This window comes from Bufo gargarizans, chromosome 1, assembly GCF_014858855.1.
Source record: "Bufo gargarizans isolate SCDJY-AF-19 chromosome 1, ASM1485885v1, whole genome shotgun sequence".
NCBI classification, from domain to species: Eukaryota; Metazoa; Chordata; class Amphibia; order Anura; family Bufonidae; genus Bufo; species Bufo gargarizans.
The window spans coordinates 338,478,489-338,500,232 of NC_058080.1; the positions used below are offsets into that span (position 1 = coordinate 338,478,489).

At 42.0% G+C, this 21,744-nt stretch overlaps 1 protein-coding gene across 9 annotated transcripts in view; it reads right to left on the reverse strand.

The window, feature by feature from the left end:
• HDGFL2 (HDGF like 2) overlaps positions 1 to 21,744 on the reverse strand; it is a 261,045-nt gene that overhangs the window by 175,170 nt on the left and 64,131 nt on the right. For all 9 annotated transcript variants that reach the window (XM_044306470.1, XM_044306502.1, XM_044306444.1 and 6 more), the window contains 5 exons: positions 6,269 to 6,620; positions 4,787 to 4,860; positions 4,623 to 4,690; positions 4,466 to 4,536; positions 3,305 to 3,406 (listed from right to left, as the gene is read on the reverse strand). In XM_044306470.1, the coding sequence (XP_044162405.1) occupies positions 3,305 to 3,406; positions 4,466 to 4,536; positions 4,623 to 4,690; positions 4,787 to 4,860; positions 6,269 to 6,620 (667 nt within the window). The remainder of the gene's footprint in view (positions 1 to 3,304; positions 3,407 to 4,465; positions 4,537 to 4,622; positions 4,691 to 4,786; positions 4,861 to 6,268; positions 6,621 to 21,744) is intronic.

Consider the following 21,744-nt stretch of genomic DNA (forward strand, 5'->3'; position numbering starts at 1 on the left):
GTGCTAAATAAACCATTTTTTGTCACCTTACATCACAAAAAGTGTAATAGCAAGTGATCAAAAAGTCATATGCACCCCAAAATAGTGCCAATCAAGCAGTCATCTCATCCTGCAAAAAATGAGACCTTACCTAAGATTATCGTCCAAAAACTGAAAAAACTATGGCTCTCAGACTATGGAGACACTAAAACATGATTTTTTTGTTTCAAAAATGAAATCAATGTGTAAAACTTACATAAATAAAAAAAATTGTATACATTAGGTATCGCTGCATCCATGACAACCTGCTCTATAAAAATACCACCATTATCTAACCTGTCAGATGAATGTTGTAAATAAAATAAAAAAAACTGTGCCAAAACAGCTATTTCTTGTTACCTTGCCTCACAAAAAGTGTAATATAGAGCAACCAAAAATCATATGTACCCTAAAATAGTACCAACAAAACTTCCACCCTATCCCGTAGTTTCTACAATGGGGTCACTTTTTTAGAGTTTCTACTCTAGGGGTGCATCAGGGGGGCTTCAAATGGGACATGGTGTCAAAAAACCAGTCCATTCTGGTTAACCTTTACTGATGGTTTCAAAACCTCATGGATGTTACCATTGTATCCCTTGACATGAAGTCTTTGTATGTCAAAATAAATTTTATTGACATTTTTCAAAGAAAAAGTATTGATGGAAGAAAAAAAAAAGAAAAAAAAAACGGTCCAGCAAAATCTGCCTTCCAAAAAAACTTATGGCATTCCTTTCCTTCTGCGCCCTGCCGTGTGCCCGTACAGAAGTTTACAACCACATATGGGGTGCCTTCTGTAACCTACAGAATCAGGGCCATAAATATTAAGTTTTGTTTGATGTTAACCCTTGCTTTGTACCTGGAAAAAAAATATATATTAAAATGGAAAATCTGCCAAAAATGTTAAAATTTGTATCTCTATTTTCCATTAATTCTTGTGGAACACCAAAAAGGTTAACAACGTTTGTAAAATCAGTTTTGAATATCTTGAGGGGTGTAGTTTCTAGAATGGTGTCATTTTTGGGTGGTTTCTATTATGTAAGCCTCACAAAGTGACTTCAGACCTGAACTGGTCCTTAAAAAGTTGGTTTTTGAAAATTTCTGAGAAATTTCAAGATTTACTTCTAAAACTTCTAAGCCTTGTTACGTCTCCCAAAAATAAAATTTCATTCTCAAAATGATCCTAACATGAAGTAGACATATGGGAAATGTAAAGTAATAACTATTTTTGTAGGTATTAATATGTATTGTAGAAGTGGAGAAATTGAAACTTTTGGCAAATTTGGTATTTTTATTTTTTTTTTACTTCATTTTACCAGTGTCATGAAGTACAATATGTGACGAAAAAGCTATCTCAGAATGGCCTGGATAAGCCACTTAAAGTGACACTGGTCAGATTTGCAAAAAATGGCCTGGTCCTTAAGGTGAAATAAGGCTGTGTCCTTAAGGAGCTAAACTTTGGTGTGGCCCTGTTTGCAAAGTGTGAACACAGGCCCGGACTGGGACTCTTTATGCAAGACCTGCAGCATGGTGCGAATGAAGATCAGGACTTTCAACTAAGGTGAAGTAGTTTGCTGAGCTGCCGTGTTTGGTGCCTCTGTTCTGCGTCTGCCCACCCTGCCTACAGAGCGAATCCCCACTATTATTTAAGTAGTGCCAGTAATGCAACTTAAAAGGTGAAACTAACATATGAGATAGACTTATTACATGCAAAGCGAGATATTTCAAGCCTTTATTTGTTTTAATTTGGATGATTATTGCTTACAGCTTATGAAACCCCAAAGTCACAATTTTGAGGTACACTTTGCTCAGGGGGTATGGATTAATTAGCCGACTAGAGTGCGACACTTTGAGCCTGGAATATTGAACCTTTTCACAAAATTCCAATTTTAAGCTGCATTAATGCAATTCCTTTTAATTTGCATTACTGAAATAAATGGACTTTTGCACGATATTCTAATTTTTCAAGTTTCACCTGTATATGTGTGTGGGGATTGAGAGTGGACACTTTCTGCATGTGGACAAGTCTGGGGAGTGTGGTGGCCATATCCCCTTGCTCACAGCTTGCTCCTCCGTAAAACAGTTGATGAACCCATGTCACAGAGTTCCGTGAGGTGTGGCATATTGCCCCATCTTATTAGAAAAAGCAGGACATTTTTCCTCTGGTGTTAGTTGGTTGTACTGTTTTGGGTTGCGAGATTTCAGCACTCACTGACACAACGTTCCTAATATACCAACTTTGCAAGACAGTCTTCCAGTTGATTTTTGGGGGTACTTGCAATCTGCTGCTAAATTCCATGCACAACTTCAACCGTCCTGATCGATTGAGGTCTTGGTTTCTTCATGTTTGCAACAGAGCCAGTGTCATGCCATTTCCAAACCAGACTCTGAATACAACGTTTAGTTGGTGGTTTTGTTCCTTGGTTGGCAATAGTCTCTTGCATTTCCTTAGTTGATCTGCTTCTCGCATAGCCTTCAACAATAACTATTCGCTGTTCCAGGGAGAGCACTATCTTTTTGACACAATAGGCCACTTTTATCAAACTAAATCAATCTTCGGCCTCATGCACATGACCGTTGTCTGTTTTGCTGCCCGCAAATCGTGAATACGCAAAACACAGATGGCATCCGTGTGCGTTTCACAATTTGCAGAAAGGCACGGACAGCCTTTAATATAACGGTCTAATGTCCGCAAAGCGTACACAAAAATAGGACAGGTTATTTATTTAATTTTTTTTTGCGGGGCCACGGAACGGAGCAACGGATGCGGACAGCACACAGAGTGCTGTCCGCATCTTTTGCTGCCCCATTGAAGTGGAGGAGTCCGCATCAGAGCCTCCAAAACTGCGGCTCGGGTGTGGACCAAAACAACGGCCGTGTGCAATGAATTAGAGCTCTCAGTTCCTACAAGGCTCTGAAAAAAATTAAAGCTGAGCTCTGATTGGTTGCTATGGACAACTAAGACTGATTTATTATTCAGTTTGATAAAAGTAGCCTATTCTGTAAGAAAGATGGTGTTCTCCCTGGAACAGCGAAATAGTGATTGGGGAAGGCTATGCGAGAAGCAGATCGATTAAGGAAATGCAAGAGACTTTTGCCGACCAAGGAACAATTAGGTAGTTTGAAACTGGAGGTAGGCCACTTTATGTATGTGTGTATTTATTTTTACACACACACACACACACACACACACACACACACACACACACACACACTACCCAGTAATTTTTTTTGTTTTTGTTTTTTTAAAAAGGGCATAAAAAAGCCAAACACTACAACAGTTTCTCACCTTTTTAAGTGTAGCCACCAGATCAGTGTTCTTTTGTAGTATGCAAGAGGTCACCTGAAGACTTCCCAACTTTTCAAGAGAATCTAAGCATTTCTGTACATCCTATGCAGTGAGAATAACAGAAGGAAAGAAGGAATGGTGGTTATCAATGTCATCTAAGGCTACTTTCACACTATGGGCAGGACGGATCAGACAGGCTGTTCACCCTGTTGGATCCGTCCTGCCACTAGTGTGAAAGTACCCTAATACAGATTCAGTGTTTAGCATTGTCAAATTATCAGGCAGAACAGCAATGACAAACCGCATGTTTAGGCTACATTCGCACGCCCGTATAAATGATTTCGGGACGCACGTGGGCCGGGGTCTGTGTTTTTTGTGGATCCGCAACGTAGCCTTGTGAACGTAGCCTTAGAATACATGCAAACAACAGTTTACATTTTTAGCACCAAAGTCTATGGGGCTATTCACATGATTTTATTTTAAATTTATTTTTATTATTTTTTTAAACGGCCAGTGAATAGCGGCTGTAAAATAAATAGGACATGCCATTTTTGTCCGTTTTCATGGCAGACTGACCCCATTGAAATCAATGGGACAGTTTTTAATGGCTGCTTAGACAGCAGTGCACCTGTCTAATGGCTGTTAAAAAGGCATACACTAGAACAATAAGGGCTTTTAGGAGTTTAAAAAAAATAATCACCTCATCCACTTGCACATGCAGCGGCAGTCGATTCGCTCTTGATTAAAAAGGACCTGCACTCAGGCGCTCATGTTGAGCGCAGGTCCTTCAGCAGGTCCTCTTCAATGAAGAGGGAAGCGATTGCCTCTGAATGCAACTGCATGAGGTATTTTATTTTCGCCAAAACATTACAGCTGGGCGCCAACATGGAGGACATTAATAATTGTTGGAGCCACTACAGGAGACACTATTACAAATGGGGGCCACTACGGAGGATATACAATGAAATTCATCCATTTTTATTGCCCTGAGAAACTGATGCAAAAGAGTCATTCAAAATGGACAGACGGACAGAAAATGGATGCATAAATGGTTGAAAAATGTCCTTTTTTTCCCCCAAAGTCATGTGCATGTAGCCTTATAACGTTTTCTCATAATGCCAAATTCTTCAATAACATTAGAATGAGCTCTCTGTAACTCACAGGACTGTCCACCTTCAGAGCAAATTTGATCTCGCTGTGCAACTTCTGGAGTTCCTCCTCAACATTGGGCTCTGCAGAGAGCACAAAAACCCTGTGTAATATAGCTGGCACACAGGACTAGCATTACTCACTTATTAATCGCAAACCTCAACCTCACCTTTCTTCTCAACTTTTCGATCACTTATGACCTCAAGTTTGTTTGTCGATTTTTCTTGCTTTGATGTTCTAAAAATAATTCTTATGATGAGTACAAAATCAGCCACACAATAGCATTTTAAATATAAACCAATTATTTTTTTTTTTTTAACAAGTCTCTCTAACCTTCCCATTGGTCTTTCTTTCTGATTAGGTTTCCTCCCGGTAGCTGACGCCTTTGGTTTTTTTATGGTCTTCACCTTTTAATAGAAGCACATATTTCACTATACATGTTAATCGCTAAGATAATATACATTAAAGCATTTTGAACAGAGGAAAAAAAGTGTGCAGTTTTTGCAACACCGTATCTGCATTTACTCTGCGTTTCCTTACAGCTGAATTACATCAGTTACAAAACTGAACTGCATTAAAGGGGTTATTCCATGACTAAATGTAAACAATGAAAATAAGACATTATATACCATAGTACATGACTTAAGCTAGACCCTGCCCTGTACCTCACATGGAGATAAAGATCTCCCTGTTCATTGCTGTGCTAGATTTATATCAAGCTGGCAGCTCAAGAAGAGCGCTTTTCTGCTGCAGCTTTCTCCCCATCACAGCTCAGGAGGCAGTTGAAAGATAAAACTGAGAATGTGCTGCCATCTCAGTGAGCCGAACAAAGAAATAAGAAAGAAAAAAATAAAAATAAAGCAGATAGATTGAAAAACTCAGTGGCTAGGCTAAAAGAAAATGATTACATGCAAATTACAAAAGTATACAGATCTCAGTACTTGTTTGAAAACCGTAAAATATTATTGTTGGTCAACCCCTTTAATGTAATTTGAGTCTGCACACTTTTTGATGTGTGTTGCAACAGGCAAAATTCACTACCGCTAAAAAGTGTGGCAGCACGCTAAAGGTGCCTATACATCTTCACTTCCCATCCATGATCTCTCTGACTTTTCTATACTCAGACTCCCAGTTTGGGGGTTATGCATTTTCAAATTGGGATAGAGGAGAAAGCCACTACTTGACATGTCTGGCGGTGTCTTAAAAGGTCAAAAGCACTGGATATTGAAATTCAATGCTCCAGTCAGGAGCTCCCTATACAAACACACACACACACACACACATTAGATTGTTGGCTGCCCTGCCCTCTCCCCCCCAAAATGCGTGTTTGGCAGACAATTTAACGTCTGGGGCCTTTAGGCTACTTTCACACTCACGTTTGGTGCGGATCTGCACAGACTGATCCGTTCAGATAATACAACCATCTGCATTCGTTCAGAACGGATCTGTTTGTATTATCTTTAACATAGCCAAGACGGATCCGTCTTGAACACCATTGAAAACGGATTGTGTCAGTGAAAACAGATACGTCCTCATCGAGTTACATTGTGTGCCAGGATGGTTTGGCTCAGTTTCATCAGACGGACACCAAAACGCTGCAGGCTGCGTTTTGGTGTGAACCTCAGAAGCGGAATGGAGGCAAACTGATGCATTCTGAGCGGATCATTTTCGATTCTGAATGCATTAGGGCAATATTGATCAGTTTTTGACCGCTTGTGAGAGCCTTGTGAAAGTAGCCTTAGCCAAGCAGTGCAAATTTTTTTCATAACACAATTTATGCAAATCTCTCAGCTCCAATAATTGAAAAATGTTAACCTTTTTCTCACTGTCAGAATCAGACTCTGTATGTCGTCGCTCTCGCTTAGCATTTCCAGATGAGAGACCTGTTTTTTTCCTCTGCTTTTCTTTTTCAGAATCAAAATGAGACTGCGTCCTCTTCACAGGTTTAGAAAGCTGTTCGTTATCACTACTACTGCTGCTATTATGGTCACCATCTGCTTTTCCCTTCTCAGTCTTTTCCATCTTTTTTCTCACTTCCTCTTCTTTTTCCTCCTCTCTTAGCCTACGCAATTGATCTTCCTGCTGCTTCCGGCGACGCTCTTCCAGAGCCCTCTGTCTTTCCTCATCTCTCTTCTTCCATTCACTGATCCGATCTGGTGAGCTGTCACTAACAAAAAGAATACAGACACGGGCAACAGAATTATATATATATATATATATATATATATATATATAAAAATATATATTCTTATGATGGCAAATGTTAGTAACATTTGGGTCCTTGGAGCATAGCCGTTGAAAGCTTTCCTCCTGCTGCACCACCCTAACATTCCTATAAAACTGAAGCTGCTTAAAAGGACTCAGGAACCTTGTTACGATTGCGTTCAGTTTTTATCGTGTGGGTGCAATGTGATTTACTGCGTTTTGCACGCGTGTGATAAAAAAAAAAAAAAACGGAATGTTTACAAACAAGATCTCTTAGCAACCATACCTGAAAATCGCATCGCATCCACACTTGCTTGCGGATGCGATTTTCACGGAGCCCCATTCACTTCTCCGGGGCCAGCGTTCTGTGAAAAACACTGCTTATGTACACAGACCCATTTAAATGAATGGGTCTGGATTCCGTGTGGGCGCAATGCATTTGCATCACACATTGCACCCACGCGGAATTCTCGCTCGTGTGAAAGGGGCCTAAGTTCTACCAGGAGTACAGATATTCTAAATTCCCTACAACAAATGGTTGAGGAGCCAACCCGGAGGGAGGCCATTTTGGATTTGATATTCACAAAATGGGGATTCGGTATATGATGTCATTGTAGGCGAAACCTTGGGATCTAGTGATCACCAGTCAGTGTGGTTTAATATAAGAACTGTGAAAGAGTCCCACCACACAAAAACAAAAGTTTTAGATTTTAGAAAAACAGACTTTTCAAAAATGAAATTAGTCATAAATGAGTCCTTATCAGACTGGAACGGATTACATGGAGTCTAGGAGAAATGGGACTACTTAAAAGGTGCATTATTGAAGGCAACAGAAAATTGCATTAGACTTGTCAGTAAAAGCAAAAAAAGGAAGAGACCACTGTGGTACTCAGCAGAAGTGGCCCAAATCATTAAAAATAAAAAGCTAGCATTTTGTAATTATAAAAAATCCCAGAGCAATGAAGATAAGGAAATCTACAAGAATAGGCAGAAAGAGGCCAAGCAAGTTATAAGAACTTCTAAAGCTCAGGCAGAAGAAAAACTAGCTCAGTCTATGAAAAAAGGGGATAAGACATTCTTCAGATATATAAATGAAAAAAGGAAATTAAAACAAGGAATAACTAAATTAAAAATAAAGGACGGAAGGTATGTAGAAGAGAATAAAGGTCTAACCGACTGCCTTAATGAATACTTCTGTTCAGTTTTTACAAAAGAAAAAGGAGAAGGACCTCCACTAGAAAGGATCACTATTAAATCGTTTGATGCATGTGTCTTTACAGATTTAGATGTTCTAAGTTTGCTGTCTAAAGTGAAGACAAATAAGTCACAGGGGCCTGATGAGATACACCCAAAATTATTAAAAGAGCTTAGTGGTGAGCTGGCAAAACCGTTAACAGATTTATTTAACCAATCATTAGTAACAGGAGTCGTCCCGGAAGATTGGAAATTGGCAAATGTCGTGCCCATTCACAAGAAAGGTAGTAAGGAGGAATCGAGCAACTATAGACCAGTGAGTCTGACATCAATAGTAGGCAAATTAATGGAAACCCTATTAAAGGATAGGATTGTGGAACATCTAAAATCCCATGGATTGAAAGATTAAAAACAGCATGGGTTTACTTCAGGGAGATCATGTCAAACAAATCTTATAGATTTTTTTTTGACTGGGTGACTAAAATAATAGACGGTGGAGGTGCAGTAGACATCGCATATCTAGATTTTAGTAAGGCTTTTGACACTGTCCCACATAGAAGACTTATCAATAAACTGCAGTCATTGAGCATGGACTCCCATATTGTTGAGTGGATTAGGCAGTGGCTGAGTGACAGACAACAGAGGGTTGTAGTCAATGGAGAACATTCAAAACATGGTCATGTTACCAGTGGGATTCCACAGGGATCTGTACTGGGGCCAATTTTGTTTAATATCTTCATAAGTGATATTGCAAAAGGCCTCGATGGTAAGGTTTGTCTTTTTGCTGATGACACAAAGATATGTAACAGGGTTGATGTTCCTGGAGGGAAATGCCAAATGGAAAAGGATTTAGGAAAAACTAGAAGAATGGTCAGAACTCTGGCAACTGAAATTTAATGTGGATAAGTGCAAGATAATGCACCTGGGGCGTAAAAACCCAAGGGCAGAATATAGAATATTTGACACAGTCCTGACCTCAGTATCTGAGGAAAGGGATTTAGGAGTAATTATTTCAGAAGACTTAAAGGTGGGAAGACAATGTAATAAAGCAGCACGAAATGTCAGCAGAATGCTTGGATGTATAGGGAGAGGTATAAGCAGTAGAAAGAGTGAAGTGCTTATGCCGCTGTACAGATCACTGGTGAGACCTCACTTGGAGTATTGTGCGCAGTACTGGAGGCCATATCTCCAGAAGGATATAGATGCTCTAGAGAGAGTTCAGAGAAGAGCTACTAAACTAGTACATGGATTGCAGGATAAAACTTACCAGGAAAGGTTAAAAGACCTTAATATGTATAGCTTGGAAGAAAGAAGTGACCGAGGGGATATGATAGAAACTTTTAAATACATAAAGGGAATCAACTCGGTAAAGGAGGAGAGCATATTTAAAAGAAGAAAAACTACCACAAGAGGACACAGTTTTAAATTAGAGGGGCAAAGGTTTAAAAGTAATATAAGGAAGTATTACTTTACTGAGAGAGTAGTGGATGCATGAAATAGCCTTCCTGCAGAAGTGGTAGCGGCAAATAAGATAGGGCCAGGGACTATTCATAGGATTCAGCTATATTGGGCAGACTAGATGGGCCAAATGGTTCTTATCTGCCGACACATTCTATGTTTCTATAAGAGAAAGACATAGCCCTAGTGGAATGGGCTCCAATATTTACAGGACAATCCCAACCCTGGACATTATAACAGTTATAAATAGTCTGTCTAATCCATCAGGCAATGGATGCATTGGATATCATTTTACCTCTGTTTTTCCCTGCAAACTGGACTAAAGATTTTATCACAAGACACGGAGGCGCATAGTGCTTTCTCTTCCTTTACTAAATTCCATAGCAGCAAGAAACACCCCTAAGGGTAACTCCTCCCTCCCATCAGTCCATAAGTAGCTCTTCCTCAGGGAACACTCCATAGCAGATAAGTAGTCTGAGATTCGTCTATACCTGTATTTCTTTAGCGATTTCATCTCTCTCTCTGGGGGGGGGGGGCCTCTCACCCCTCACCCAGCTATTGTGAGGTGTTTTTATCTAGGTTGTTTTATATCTATCTATATTTATATATGTATTGCCTGTGGTCACCGCTGCTGCGTTCCGTTTCTGGTACCTCTTTCCGGTTTGAGACGCTGCCTCCTCCTCCTCTTATCGGTTATTGTGTCCTCCGGTTCCTATCCGCTTGCGGTTAGTGCCATATTTCCCCCCCGTTTCCACTCACTCGTCCTTTCTTCTTGCGCCCGAGTTCTCGTGCCATCTTTGAGGATCTCGGCGCGAGGTCACGGGCGCCATCTAGGTGTCCCTGGCCGCTCTCATCTCAGGACGCGCCTCCTGGGGGCGGGCCTTTCTGTGGGCGGCATTCTTTTCCTCCCCGCTCCTATTGGCTCCTCTGACCGGGGGGGAAGGGGGGGGGGCGTGCCCTTTGATTCAGGCGTCCGTTCGCTGTCTACCCCGGCGCCATTTTAGCGATCAGCGTTTCAGGTCGGGTTAGGACAGCAGTCTCCCTTATTAGCCTATTCTCTGGAGTGACTAACTCCTTCTTTAGAATGTCTGCTCAGGATTCGGCTCCCCCTGCCCCCAGCTCTCTGGCCCCCATACCCCAGGGATATACCCCTGCACTTGGGGCGTTTTCTATGTCCCCTGCTGATGCCCAAGCTCTGGCCTTGCAGCAATCCATATCCCAGGCGATTGCTTCTGCTATGGGATCCATGTCTTCTGTTATCACCCAATCCATCTCGCAGGTACTTATCCCGGCTATTTCGGCTGTGCTGCTGTTGCTATTTTACAGTATTCTTTACTCTGAGATTACCATGCTGTTTGTTTTCCATTTTCCCCTAGGTTGACTCTCCTGATCTAGGCGCACGTCCGTGCGGCTCGTTACAAGTCTGGTTCGCAGTTATGGTCGTCTCCCGTTGGAGTGCACCGGTTGGATAGATCCCAGTGTCGTCTGGATGTTCGTGATGTTGCAGTTGGGCAAAGAAAGAGGAAGTGTTCCCTGAGGAAGAGCTACTTATGGACTGATGGGAGGGAGGAGTTACCCTTAGGGGTGTTTCTTTTGTTACCATGGTTACTCTTCTTGCTGCTATGGAATTTAGTAAAGAAAGAGAAAGCAATATGAGCCTCCGTGTCTTTAATAAAATCATGACTTTACGTCATAAACTAGGAAAATCATTCAATTATCAACTAGTCTAAATTCTTTGGTAACCTTGAGAACTGTCCTCCTTACATCTAAAGAATGGAACTCTTTTTCGGGTTATTATCTCTTGGTCTCTATGGAAATTTTGTTACCACCTTGGGTAGAAACCAAGAGTCCAGTTTTATAATTATCCTGTCATCTAGGACTGCGAGATAAGGTTCACGGATTGAGATTAAGGTGAAGGGTCTAAAGACCCAAGTTTAGACTTTAAAGAAACTTCAAACTTTTTTAAATCTTTGATTTTGTATGATTTGGAGCTAATTAAACTGTGCAAGAACAGTAATTTTCTTCCTGCTAGATTTTAATATAGATATTAATTTATCCGAAAGACCTCGACTCCTTAGAACAGGGGTGCACAACCTGCGGCCCGCGGGCCGCATGCGGCCCCCAGAGCCATGGTTTGCGGCCCCCGGCCTGCTGGGCAGAAACACAGCTGATCCTGCAATCAGCTGTGTTTCTGCCCAGAGCGCCGCACAGCAGATGGATCACAGGTTTTGCTCCTGCACTGTAGCAGGAGCAGAAAGGGTCCCCGGCTATTAGTGAGAGCAGGGAAGCCGAGGAGAAGACAGAAGCGCTTTATTAGCGCTTCTGCCTTCTCTTCTATGAGCGCTTTGCAGTGTGGACCCAGCGATCATGTGATCGCTGGGTGTCTCGGGAACAGAGGAGCGCTGCCCTGGTACAAAGCCTCCGCAGCAGGCTGGTTTCCATGCAACTGGGGCTCCTTTGGATGCTCCAGTTACAGTGGTAATAGTACAAAAATTTTTCACTTATTGTCTCCCAAAAGGTCATTCATTGACCTCTTGGGGACAAATTATGTGGTAAAAATATATTTAAAAAAAGTTAAAAAATGATAAAAAAAATTTGAACACTAAATAAAATAAAAAGGAAAAAGTGCTTAATAAAAGAGTGTTCACTGTCCCACCACAGTCTTTTTATGAAAAAGTGCAAAATTTTAAAAAGGGACAGTGTGCCCCAAAGTCTTTTTATGACCTCTTGGGGGACATATTATGTAGCAGAAATATATATTAAGTAAAAAAAAAAAAATACATAAAAGAAAAAACACCCACACCAATCAAAACCATCACCATTGCCGCCCCATTCACATGAAACTTTTCATATTATATAGCAAAACGGCCTACACAAAATTGAGAACTAATTACCGTATTTTTCGCCCTATAAGACGCACCGGCCCATAAGACGCACCTAGGTTTTTGGGGAGGAAAATAAGAAAAAAAATATTTTTAACCAAAAGGTGTGCTGTGTGTTTGGTGGGTTTGGAACTAATGGTGGTCTGTGGATGGCACTATTACTGGGGATCTGTGGATGACTGACACTGTTATGGGGGGGATCTGTGGATGACGGACACTGTTATGGGGGGGATCTGTGGATGGCGGACACTGTTATGGGGGGGATCTGTGGATGGCGGACACTGTTATGGGGGGGATCTGTGGATGGCGGACACTGTTATGGGGGGGGATCTGTGGATGGCGGACACTGTTATGGGGGGATCTGTGGATGACGGACACTGTTATGGGGGGGATCTGTGGATGACGGACACTTATGGGGGGGATCTGTGGATGGCGGACACTTATGGGGGGGATCTGTGGATGGCGGACACTTATGGGGGGGATCTGTGGATGGCGGACACTTATGGGGGGGGATCTGTGGATGGCGGACACTTATGGGGGGGATCTGTGGATGACGGACACTGTTATGGGGGGGGATCTGTGGATGACGGACACTGTTATGGGGGGGGGGATCTGTGGATGACGGACACTGTTATGAGGGGGGGATCTGTGGATGACGGACACTGTTATATACCGTATGTGCCATCCACAGACCCCCCAGCCCATAACAGTGCCATTCATAGACCCCCCCCAGCCATAACAGTGCCATCCACAGACCCCCCTATCTCATAACTGTACCATCCACAGAACTCACTCGATATGACCCCCCCCCCCCCGCCGCCAGTATACAAATATGAGATGTTATATTCAATTAATGGTTATTAAACATGCCCCCTCAGTCCTATTACGGTACTACCTTACATCCTAATTGCTTGTGTAGAATTCAGGCAGGTCGGGCGGCCGGCGCGTCTCTCACTGACGTCACTTGCCTGCGCCGCCTGCTTCATTCATAAAGTAGGCGGCGCAGGCACGTGACAAGAGTTACGCTGCCGCCCGCCCGGTCTGAATACTACAGATGCGATTAGGATGTAAGATAGCAATAGGACTGGGGGGGCATGTTTAATAACCATTAATTGAATAGGAGATCTTATTTTAGTATATCGGAGCGGCGGGGCGGTGCTATAGTACAGTGACTGCACCGCCCCGCCGCTATTGCCGGCCCCAGCTCCTCCTCCCAGTCCCTCCCCGAGTCCCCGCTTGCTCCTACATCGCAGCATCACCGCATCGATGTAAAACGGCAAGCATTCGCCCCATAAGACGCAGGGGCATTTCTCCCCTGTTTTGGGGGAAGAAAAAGTGCGTCTTATGGGGCGAAAAATACGGTATATTAATTTATTTTGGTGTCAGTTTGCATATTTAGAGAATAAGGAGCTATAGTTTGAAAAAAATAAAATAAAAATACTTTTTAAAAACATTTTGTACTGTTTCCCCACAAATAAAAATTGTTGCAAAAATTATTTTGGTAGTCCAACAAATAAGATAGTTACAACCATTTGAACCACCACGCGCGCTAAATCACAAATAAGTGTTTGGTCCTTAAGGCCTTTTTGGGCCTGGTCATTCAAGCGTTAACCAATAGGCGCCTTCCCCACTAGCAAGGTAAAGTGCTTACTGGTTACTGCAGGGCCCCTATTACTGGGGGCAGGAGGAGGTAATAACAAGTGAGCGCCGGCCCCTGCAGTGAGGGAAAAGGCTGATTTATAAATAGGAGGCAGGATGGAAGGAAATGTCGCCACTTTTCTGGTAAAAATGATTTTTAACAAGTTCCTGCAGCATGGCCTCTGAAATCGAAAATTCATAATTACCTGCTCCACTCCGCTCTGGTCCTCTGCACTGCCCCCGCTGCCTCCATCTTCCGGTTCCTGCTCTGTTTACACCTGGCAGTGCATGGCCATGGTCACTTGCACGGCTCCAGTCAATGACTGGCTTCAGCAGTGACACGCTGCTTGTGGCCACATCACCGCCTAAGCCAGTCATTGTCTGGAGTGGGGTATGACCATGTCCATGCACTGCCAGGTATAAACAGCGGAGGCAGTTTGAAGAACCAGAGAGGCGGGGAGCAGGTAAGTATAACTTACTGGTTTCAGGGGCTATGCTGCAGCACGATATATGGGACAATTACTGGGAACAAGTGTTTATAGGAGCGCTCATATCTTATATCTGGCCGGTATAATCGTGCAGCTGATCAGTCCATAAACAAGGAATTGCTCATTTGTCGGCTGATTTGCATATTTTATCAGGATGAAAGATGTCCGATTATCTGCAGCACGACTGTGGCAGCGATCGCTCCTCCCCAGTCACTTTGCACTGGCTTGTGTAATAGGCAGATGAGCGCCGATCAACATTTTTTTATTTGTGGCCCCTTGAAATAGAGCGATGTGACAATGCGGCCCCCAGACCAAAAAAGGTTGTGCACCCCTGCCTTAGAATGTCAGACTAAGGAACCATGCAGTCAGTTTGAAGAGTTTTGGATGGGGATGGACAATGGGAGAACAACGATAAAAGGTCCAGCACGGAGATGAAAAGAAAAAGAAAAAGAAAAAAAAAAAAAAAAGAAAAGTCTTAAATCTTTATTCCGTAAATTTAAAAGAATACAATTCTTCACATAAACAGCGGTAACGCTACCAACGTGTTTCGCTCTATCAGATCTTAAATCATGGTATGGGTCAAATGTAAGTATAGCACTCTTATATACCTGGAATGAAAATAGTTCCACCAACCAGGTTGGAATTGCCATTACCACACAGGTGGTTGTGATATCAGCCATTCCTTGCATTGCTGCTCACATTTGCACATAAAAACAATGTCATAAAATAAATGTGCAACAGAACAGTTGCATATGTTTTTAAACTTTGTATAGATAAAAAGACTAGGCACACCTGAGGAAATTTGGTCACTCCATTTATTAATTGGGCTAAAAACACATGTAGCCAATAAGAAGGAAATAATGTGCTCAATTGGCGCTTAGGTGAATAGGTGTATATTAGACAGTAAAATATATAGGATGCAATATATACCACCAATATGTGATACACAATAGATTGAATATATTGTATATCCTATCAGTTGACCTACTATAAATAAAATAAAATTAGGACATCAATAAGAACTAATAAAAACTGCAATAAATATAGCAGCATGTAGTGGGTGTGGCAGCATTAATATAGAGATCTAAATAACAGCATAAATGTCTGTATAGCAGCTTAAAATATTATCTCCAATAAAAAGGATCAGATGGCACCGAATATATCGAGACGGCTGATTGCCGTAGATAGTCGCAAGCAAGTTCGTTATTATAGTAATGGAAAATAGAGGGGCACTCCGTATAAGGGAACAGAAGACGGTACTGTGAATATCACTATTTAATAAAGCATCAGATATTATAAAAAACATCCATAAAATACAACCATAAAATGAATAAAATAATCAAGTTATGAGAAGGGTCTTATACATAGCCTGCTATGGTGGAGATTCAATCAAGTTCCAAACAGTTCATAAGGAATGGAAACTTCCCACAATGATCGTCAGGCAAGGCAGATCTCCATGCTCTAAAGGGAAATCCCAGGCAATACAATCTTGCGACTTCAATGCAATGTTGCTGATAAGGTAAAGTATCCAAATCCGAAGCTCAAATACAGAGGGACAAGTGATTGTGTCCAATTAGGGAGGACTCTCTGTTCAGATGAATAGAAGATGGCAACAAAAGTCTCTTACCCCACTCTGTTACTGGACTCAGCGTGATGTATCAGAGAACAGCCGATTACCTACTGCAAACGCGGCGTCCCACGTGGTATGGAGTCTGAACGTGACGTCTCACGTGACTCCTCGGCTGTGGCGGTGATGATGTAATCCGTCTTTCTCAAAGGTATACTCTTGATACGAGATAGATGGTATAGATAAAATCAACCGCCGTTGTTTCTTCCTGATCACTTGTGTCTCCTTGAGGGGAACGGCTCACTGTCCCAGCCCAAACGCGTTTCAGGGTATACACCCCTTCCCCACTGAGGAAGGGGTGTATACCCTGAAACGCGTTTGGGCTGGGACAGTGAGCCGTTCCCCTCAAGGAGACACAAGTGATCAGGAAGAAACAACGGCGGGTGATTTTATCTATACCATCTATCTCGTATCAAGAGTATACCTTTGAGAAAGACGGATTACATCATCACCGCCACAGCCGAGGAGTCACGTGAGACGTCACGTTCAGACTCCATACCACGTGGGACGCCGCGTTTGCAGTAGGTAATCGGCTGTTCTCTGATACATCACGCTGAGTCCAGTAACAGAGTGGGGTAAGAGACTTTTGTTGCCATCTTCTATTCATCTGAACAGAGAGTCCTCCCTAATTGGACACAATCACTTGTCCCTCTGTATTTGAGCTTCGGATTTGGATACTTTACCTTATCAGCAACATTGCATTGAAGTCGCAAGATTGTATTGCCTGGGATTTCCCTTTAGAGCATGGAGATCTGCCTTGCCTGACGATCATTGTGGGAAGTTTCCATTCCTTATGAACTGTTTGGAACTTGATTGAATCTCCACCATAGCAGGCTATGTATAAGACCCTTCTCATAACTTGATTATTTTATTCATTTTATGGTTGTATTTTATGGATGTTTTTTATAATATCTGATGCTTTATTAAATAGTGATATTCACAGTACCGTCTTCTGTTCCCTTATACGGAGTGCCCCTCTATTTTCCATTACTATTTCTGTCTTTCATACGGTTCGGGTGGACCGAGAGGTGAGCACCCTTATCCACTTAGTCTTGAGGTGAGCCGCTGATTTCTATTATTATTATTTTTTTTTAAGTTCGTTATTATGTATCCATTCCGAGCATCAATTCATATACAAAGTTCAGCAGACAATCTCCGTTATTTCCACTATGGGATATTGCAGTCAGTGCGGTAGGTCGGTGCCAAAACCGCAAGTGCATCTAAGGTCACAGTGCTTGAACTGAGCGCAGTGGCGTCCTGCTGTTACTAAACCTAGCGGCGTCCCGCTAGAGATGACTAATGCAGTTAGTGATCGCTCTAAAGTCAGAACAGTCTTACCGATTTCTGAAGACCTCTGCTGTCCATCAGATTCTAATGGGATGCTTTCCCCTTGTCTTTCAGGCTGTTCATTAATCGCGTCGGTGGATTGTTGCACGTGGGCCAGCCGGTTCAAGTCCAGGCTCCAGCTCACCTCCACCTTCTCCCGCGGAATTTCAAAGTCAGTTTCTTCGGCACTTGGTCTTATGTTGATTATCTGTGGTGCACTCACATTCGGGGGGGGGGGGGTCTGACCAGACGCGTTTCGGGGTTGGCGTATCCCCTTCCTCAGTGGTAATCGGACCCCCCAAAAAACATCTCTTTGATAACGAAAATGTGTTCACTGCAAAACCGGAGATGGATCCCATTCCGGAAGTCTGCTAATAGTTTCTGTCTGACATAGGTGTTCCATTCTGCTATAATGTGTCGGTTATCAAATATATTCCATAAGTGACACTATTCCATCGATCTGTCCATCCATATAGTAATGCTTTACAGCTGCTTATTCCAATTTATAATAAGAACGCACTTTTGGTAGCAATCAGCAGCTGTGTTTTTGCTGCCAGGTATTAGACTAATAAATCTAGGGTATGTATCATTATATTGAAATAAGATAAAACACGATGAGGTAAAATATAAATTTTTCCCCCAGTGATAAAGAACATAATATATAAATTCCACTAAGGGGCTCTTTCACACTTGCGTTCTTTTCTTCCGGCATAGAGTTCCGTCGTCGGGGTTCTATGCCGGAAGAATCCTGATCAGTTTTATCCTAATGCATTCTGAATGGAGTCAAATCCGTTCAGGATGCATCAGGATGTCTTCAGTTCCGGAACGGAACTTTTTTGGCCGGAGAAAATACCGCAGCATGCTGCGCTTTTTGCACCGGCCAAAAATCCTGAAGACTTGCCCATTGAAAGGCATTGATCCGGCCCTGGCCCTAAGCTAAACGTCGTTTCGGCGCACTACCGGATCCGACGTTTAGCTTTTTCTGAATGGTTACCATGGCTGCCAGCCAAGACGCTAAAGTTCTGGCAGCCATGGTAAAGTGTAGCGGGGGAGCAGCATACTTACCGTCCGTGCGGCTCCCGGGGCTCTCCAGAGTGACGTCAGAGCGCCCCACGCGCATGGATGACGTGATCGCATGGCACGTCATCCATGCGCATGGGGCGCTCTGACGTCACTCTGGAGCGCCCCGGGAGCCGCGCGGACTGTAAGTATACCGCTCCTACTTGGCAACCAGGACTTTAATAGCGTCCTGGCTGCCATAGTAACACTGTAAGCATTTTGAAGACGGATCAGTCTTCAAATGCTTTCAGTACACTTGCGTTTTTCCGGATGCGGCGTGCAATTCCGGCAAGTGGAGTACACGCCGGATCCGGACAACGCAAGTGTGAAAGAGGCCTAAAATGTAAACATAGATAAGGAGGCGTTTAAAAAAAGGCAGTGTCATAATCCTACTGCAACAGTATTTCGCTAGAATAAAATAAATAAAATGAAATAAAAACCGAGGGAGTCTTGATTTGGTTTTGGAGTTAACACTCCCTCATCAGTCGATCCCTAAGTTGTTATTGACTTGAATGCTTTATGCATTGACGGAGAAAGCCGCCACTGCTGTCTGAACAGCAACGATGCATTTGTGCTGCGTTTTTGTAGAACTTGGACCTAAGGTCTATACATTATACATTAGGTTCAAGTTTCCTTTAGTTAAAAAAAAACTACATGTTATAAGTTAAGGGAAACTTGAACCTAATGTATAATAGACTGCAGTAAAGACCTTAGGTCCAAGTTCTACAAAAACACAGCACAAATGCACTGCCTTTTTAAATGTCTCCTTATCTAGGTTTACATTTATAAAACTTAGTGGAATTTATATATTAGGTTCTTTATCACTGGGGGAAAAATTTATATTTTACCTCATCGTGTTTTATCTTATTTCAATATAATGTGATACATACCCTAGATTTATTAGTCTAATACCTGGCAGCAAAAACACAGCTGATGATTGCTACCAAAAGTGCGTTCATATTATAAATTGGAATAAGCAGCTGTAAAGCATTACTATATGGATGGACAGATCGATGGAATAGTGTCACTTATGGAATATATTTGATAACCGACACATTATAGCAGAATGGAACACCTATGTCAGACAGAAACTATTAGCAGACTTCCGGAATGGGATCCATCTCCGGTTTTGCAGTGAACACATTTTCGTTAAAGAGATGTTTTTTGGGGGATCGGATTACCACTGAGGAAACCGCCAACCCTGAAACGCATCTGGTCAGACCCCCCCACCTGAATGTGAGTGCACCACAGATAAATCAACATAAGACCAAGTGCCTAAAAAACTGACTTTGAAATTCCACGGGAGAAGGTGGAGGTTAGTGGAGCCTGGACTTGAACCGGCTGGCCCACGTGCAACAATCCACAGCTGCGGTTAACGAACAGCCTGAAAGACAAGGGGAAAGCATCCCATTAGAGTCTACAGGACGGCAGAGGTCTTCAGAAAATCGGTAAGATTGTTCTGACTTTAGAGCGATCACTAACTGCATTAGTCATCTCTAGCGGGACACCGATAGGTTTAGTAACAGCGGGACGCCGCTGCGCTCAGTTCAAGCACTGTGACCTTAGATGCACTTGCGGTTTTGGCACCGACCTACCGCACTGACTGCAATACTGCAATATCCCATAGTGGAAATAACGGAGATTGTCTGCTGAACTTTGTATATGAATTGATGCTCGGAATGGATACATAATAACGAACTTGCTTGCGACTATCTACGGCAATCAGCCGTCTCGATATATTCGGTGCCATCCGATCCTTTTTATTGGAGATAATATTTTAAGCTGCTATACAGACATTTATGCTGTTATTTAGATCTCTATATTAACGCTGACACACACACTGCTATATTTATTGCAATTTTTATTAGTTCTTATTGATGTCCTAATTTTATTTATAGGAGGTCAACTGATTGAATATATTGTATACCCTGTCTATTGTGTATCACATATTGGTGGTATATATTGCATCCTATATATTTTACTGTCTAATATATACCTATTCACCTAAGCACATTATTTCCTTCTTATTGGCTACTAGTGTTTTTAGCCCAATTAATAAATAGAGTGTGACCAAATTTCCTCAGGTGTGCAGTGTCTTTTTATCTATACATTTGTTCTCAACCAGCAGTACGGTGATACTACTTGACTGTGAGCACCCTGGTTGATGACTAGCAGCCCTGTGCGTCCTACTACTTTAAAAACAGAAAATGTAAACTTTGATGAGGCAAATCCACACATCCACAACTCAGTATAAAAAGGAAATTGCCCTTTATAAATGGAAATATTACATAAGCATATATAAAACATGCATAGCTTTGGGAAATTACATTATTTCTCTGACTCGACCAGGATCCACTGAGGCACATAAGCATATCAGGGCCACTATATTGAATACCATGACATTGTACAGCAATTCATCTATGCCCCATACATTTTTCACAAGATACATTCCAAAATTAAGTTGTGTGTCGTGTACAATGGCAAATAACCTCAAGAGTGTTTTAAACATTTTATTTCTGTAGGCCAATCGGGTTAGTAGTGATACATTATTTCACGCTTCTTATTTAGACAGGGGCTATTGTGTTGCGTTGAAATATCCAATATGCCTCCCTATTATGCAGTAGATCTTTGACATTTCCCCCCCCCCCCCCCCAAACGTTTTTATTTTTAATTATTTTCTATACCAATCACTTGCAGCCCCATTAGTGAACCTTTGAGTGCCTGTAAAAAAAAAAATGTTTGGATACACTTGATCTGTTCCTATTTTTTGGGGGGCATTAGTGATGTCATCAAGATGTTCTAAAATACAGATTTTTAGTTTTTTTGATGTGCAACCTATATATTTGTTATTGCAAAGAGAACACAGGATCATGTAAATGACAAATGTTAGTATTGCAATTGATATAGTTCCGAATTATGAAAGATGCCGTGTCACCTGCGTTTGAAAACTGTTTGCTTAATACTACATATCCGCATGTACGGCAAGGATGTGAACCACATCTATAAAAGCCAGTACTTTGTAGCCAAGTAACCTTTTTTGTGGACTGGAATAAGCTGGGTGATAAGATTAGTCCTATCGATGGGGGTCTCTTATAAATATCAACACATCCCTATTGCAACAGTCCCTTTACCGTAGCATCATCTTCCAAGATGGGCAAGTATTTATAAACAATATGTTTAATCCGATTCAACTGATTGCTATATTGGAGAATGAGCAACGGTTTACTTTTAAATCTTGCTGTTTGCAACACTGCTTTTTTATTGAAAACGCTGGTACGATTATTTATTTTTTAGACCGTCTGGCATGGCGTAGAGACCAATTTGTATAACCGTGCATTTTTAGCTGTGGGGTCAGTATTTCTACCTCCTCATATTGGGTAGGATCAGAGCAGTTGTGCTTAACACTCATTACTT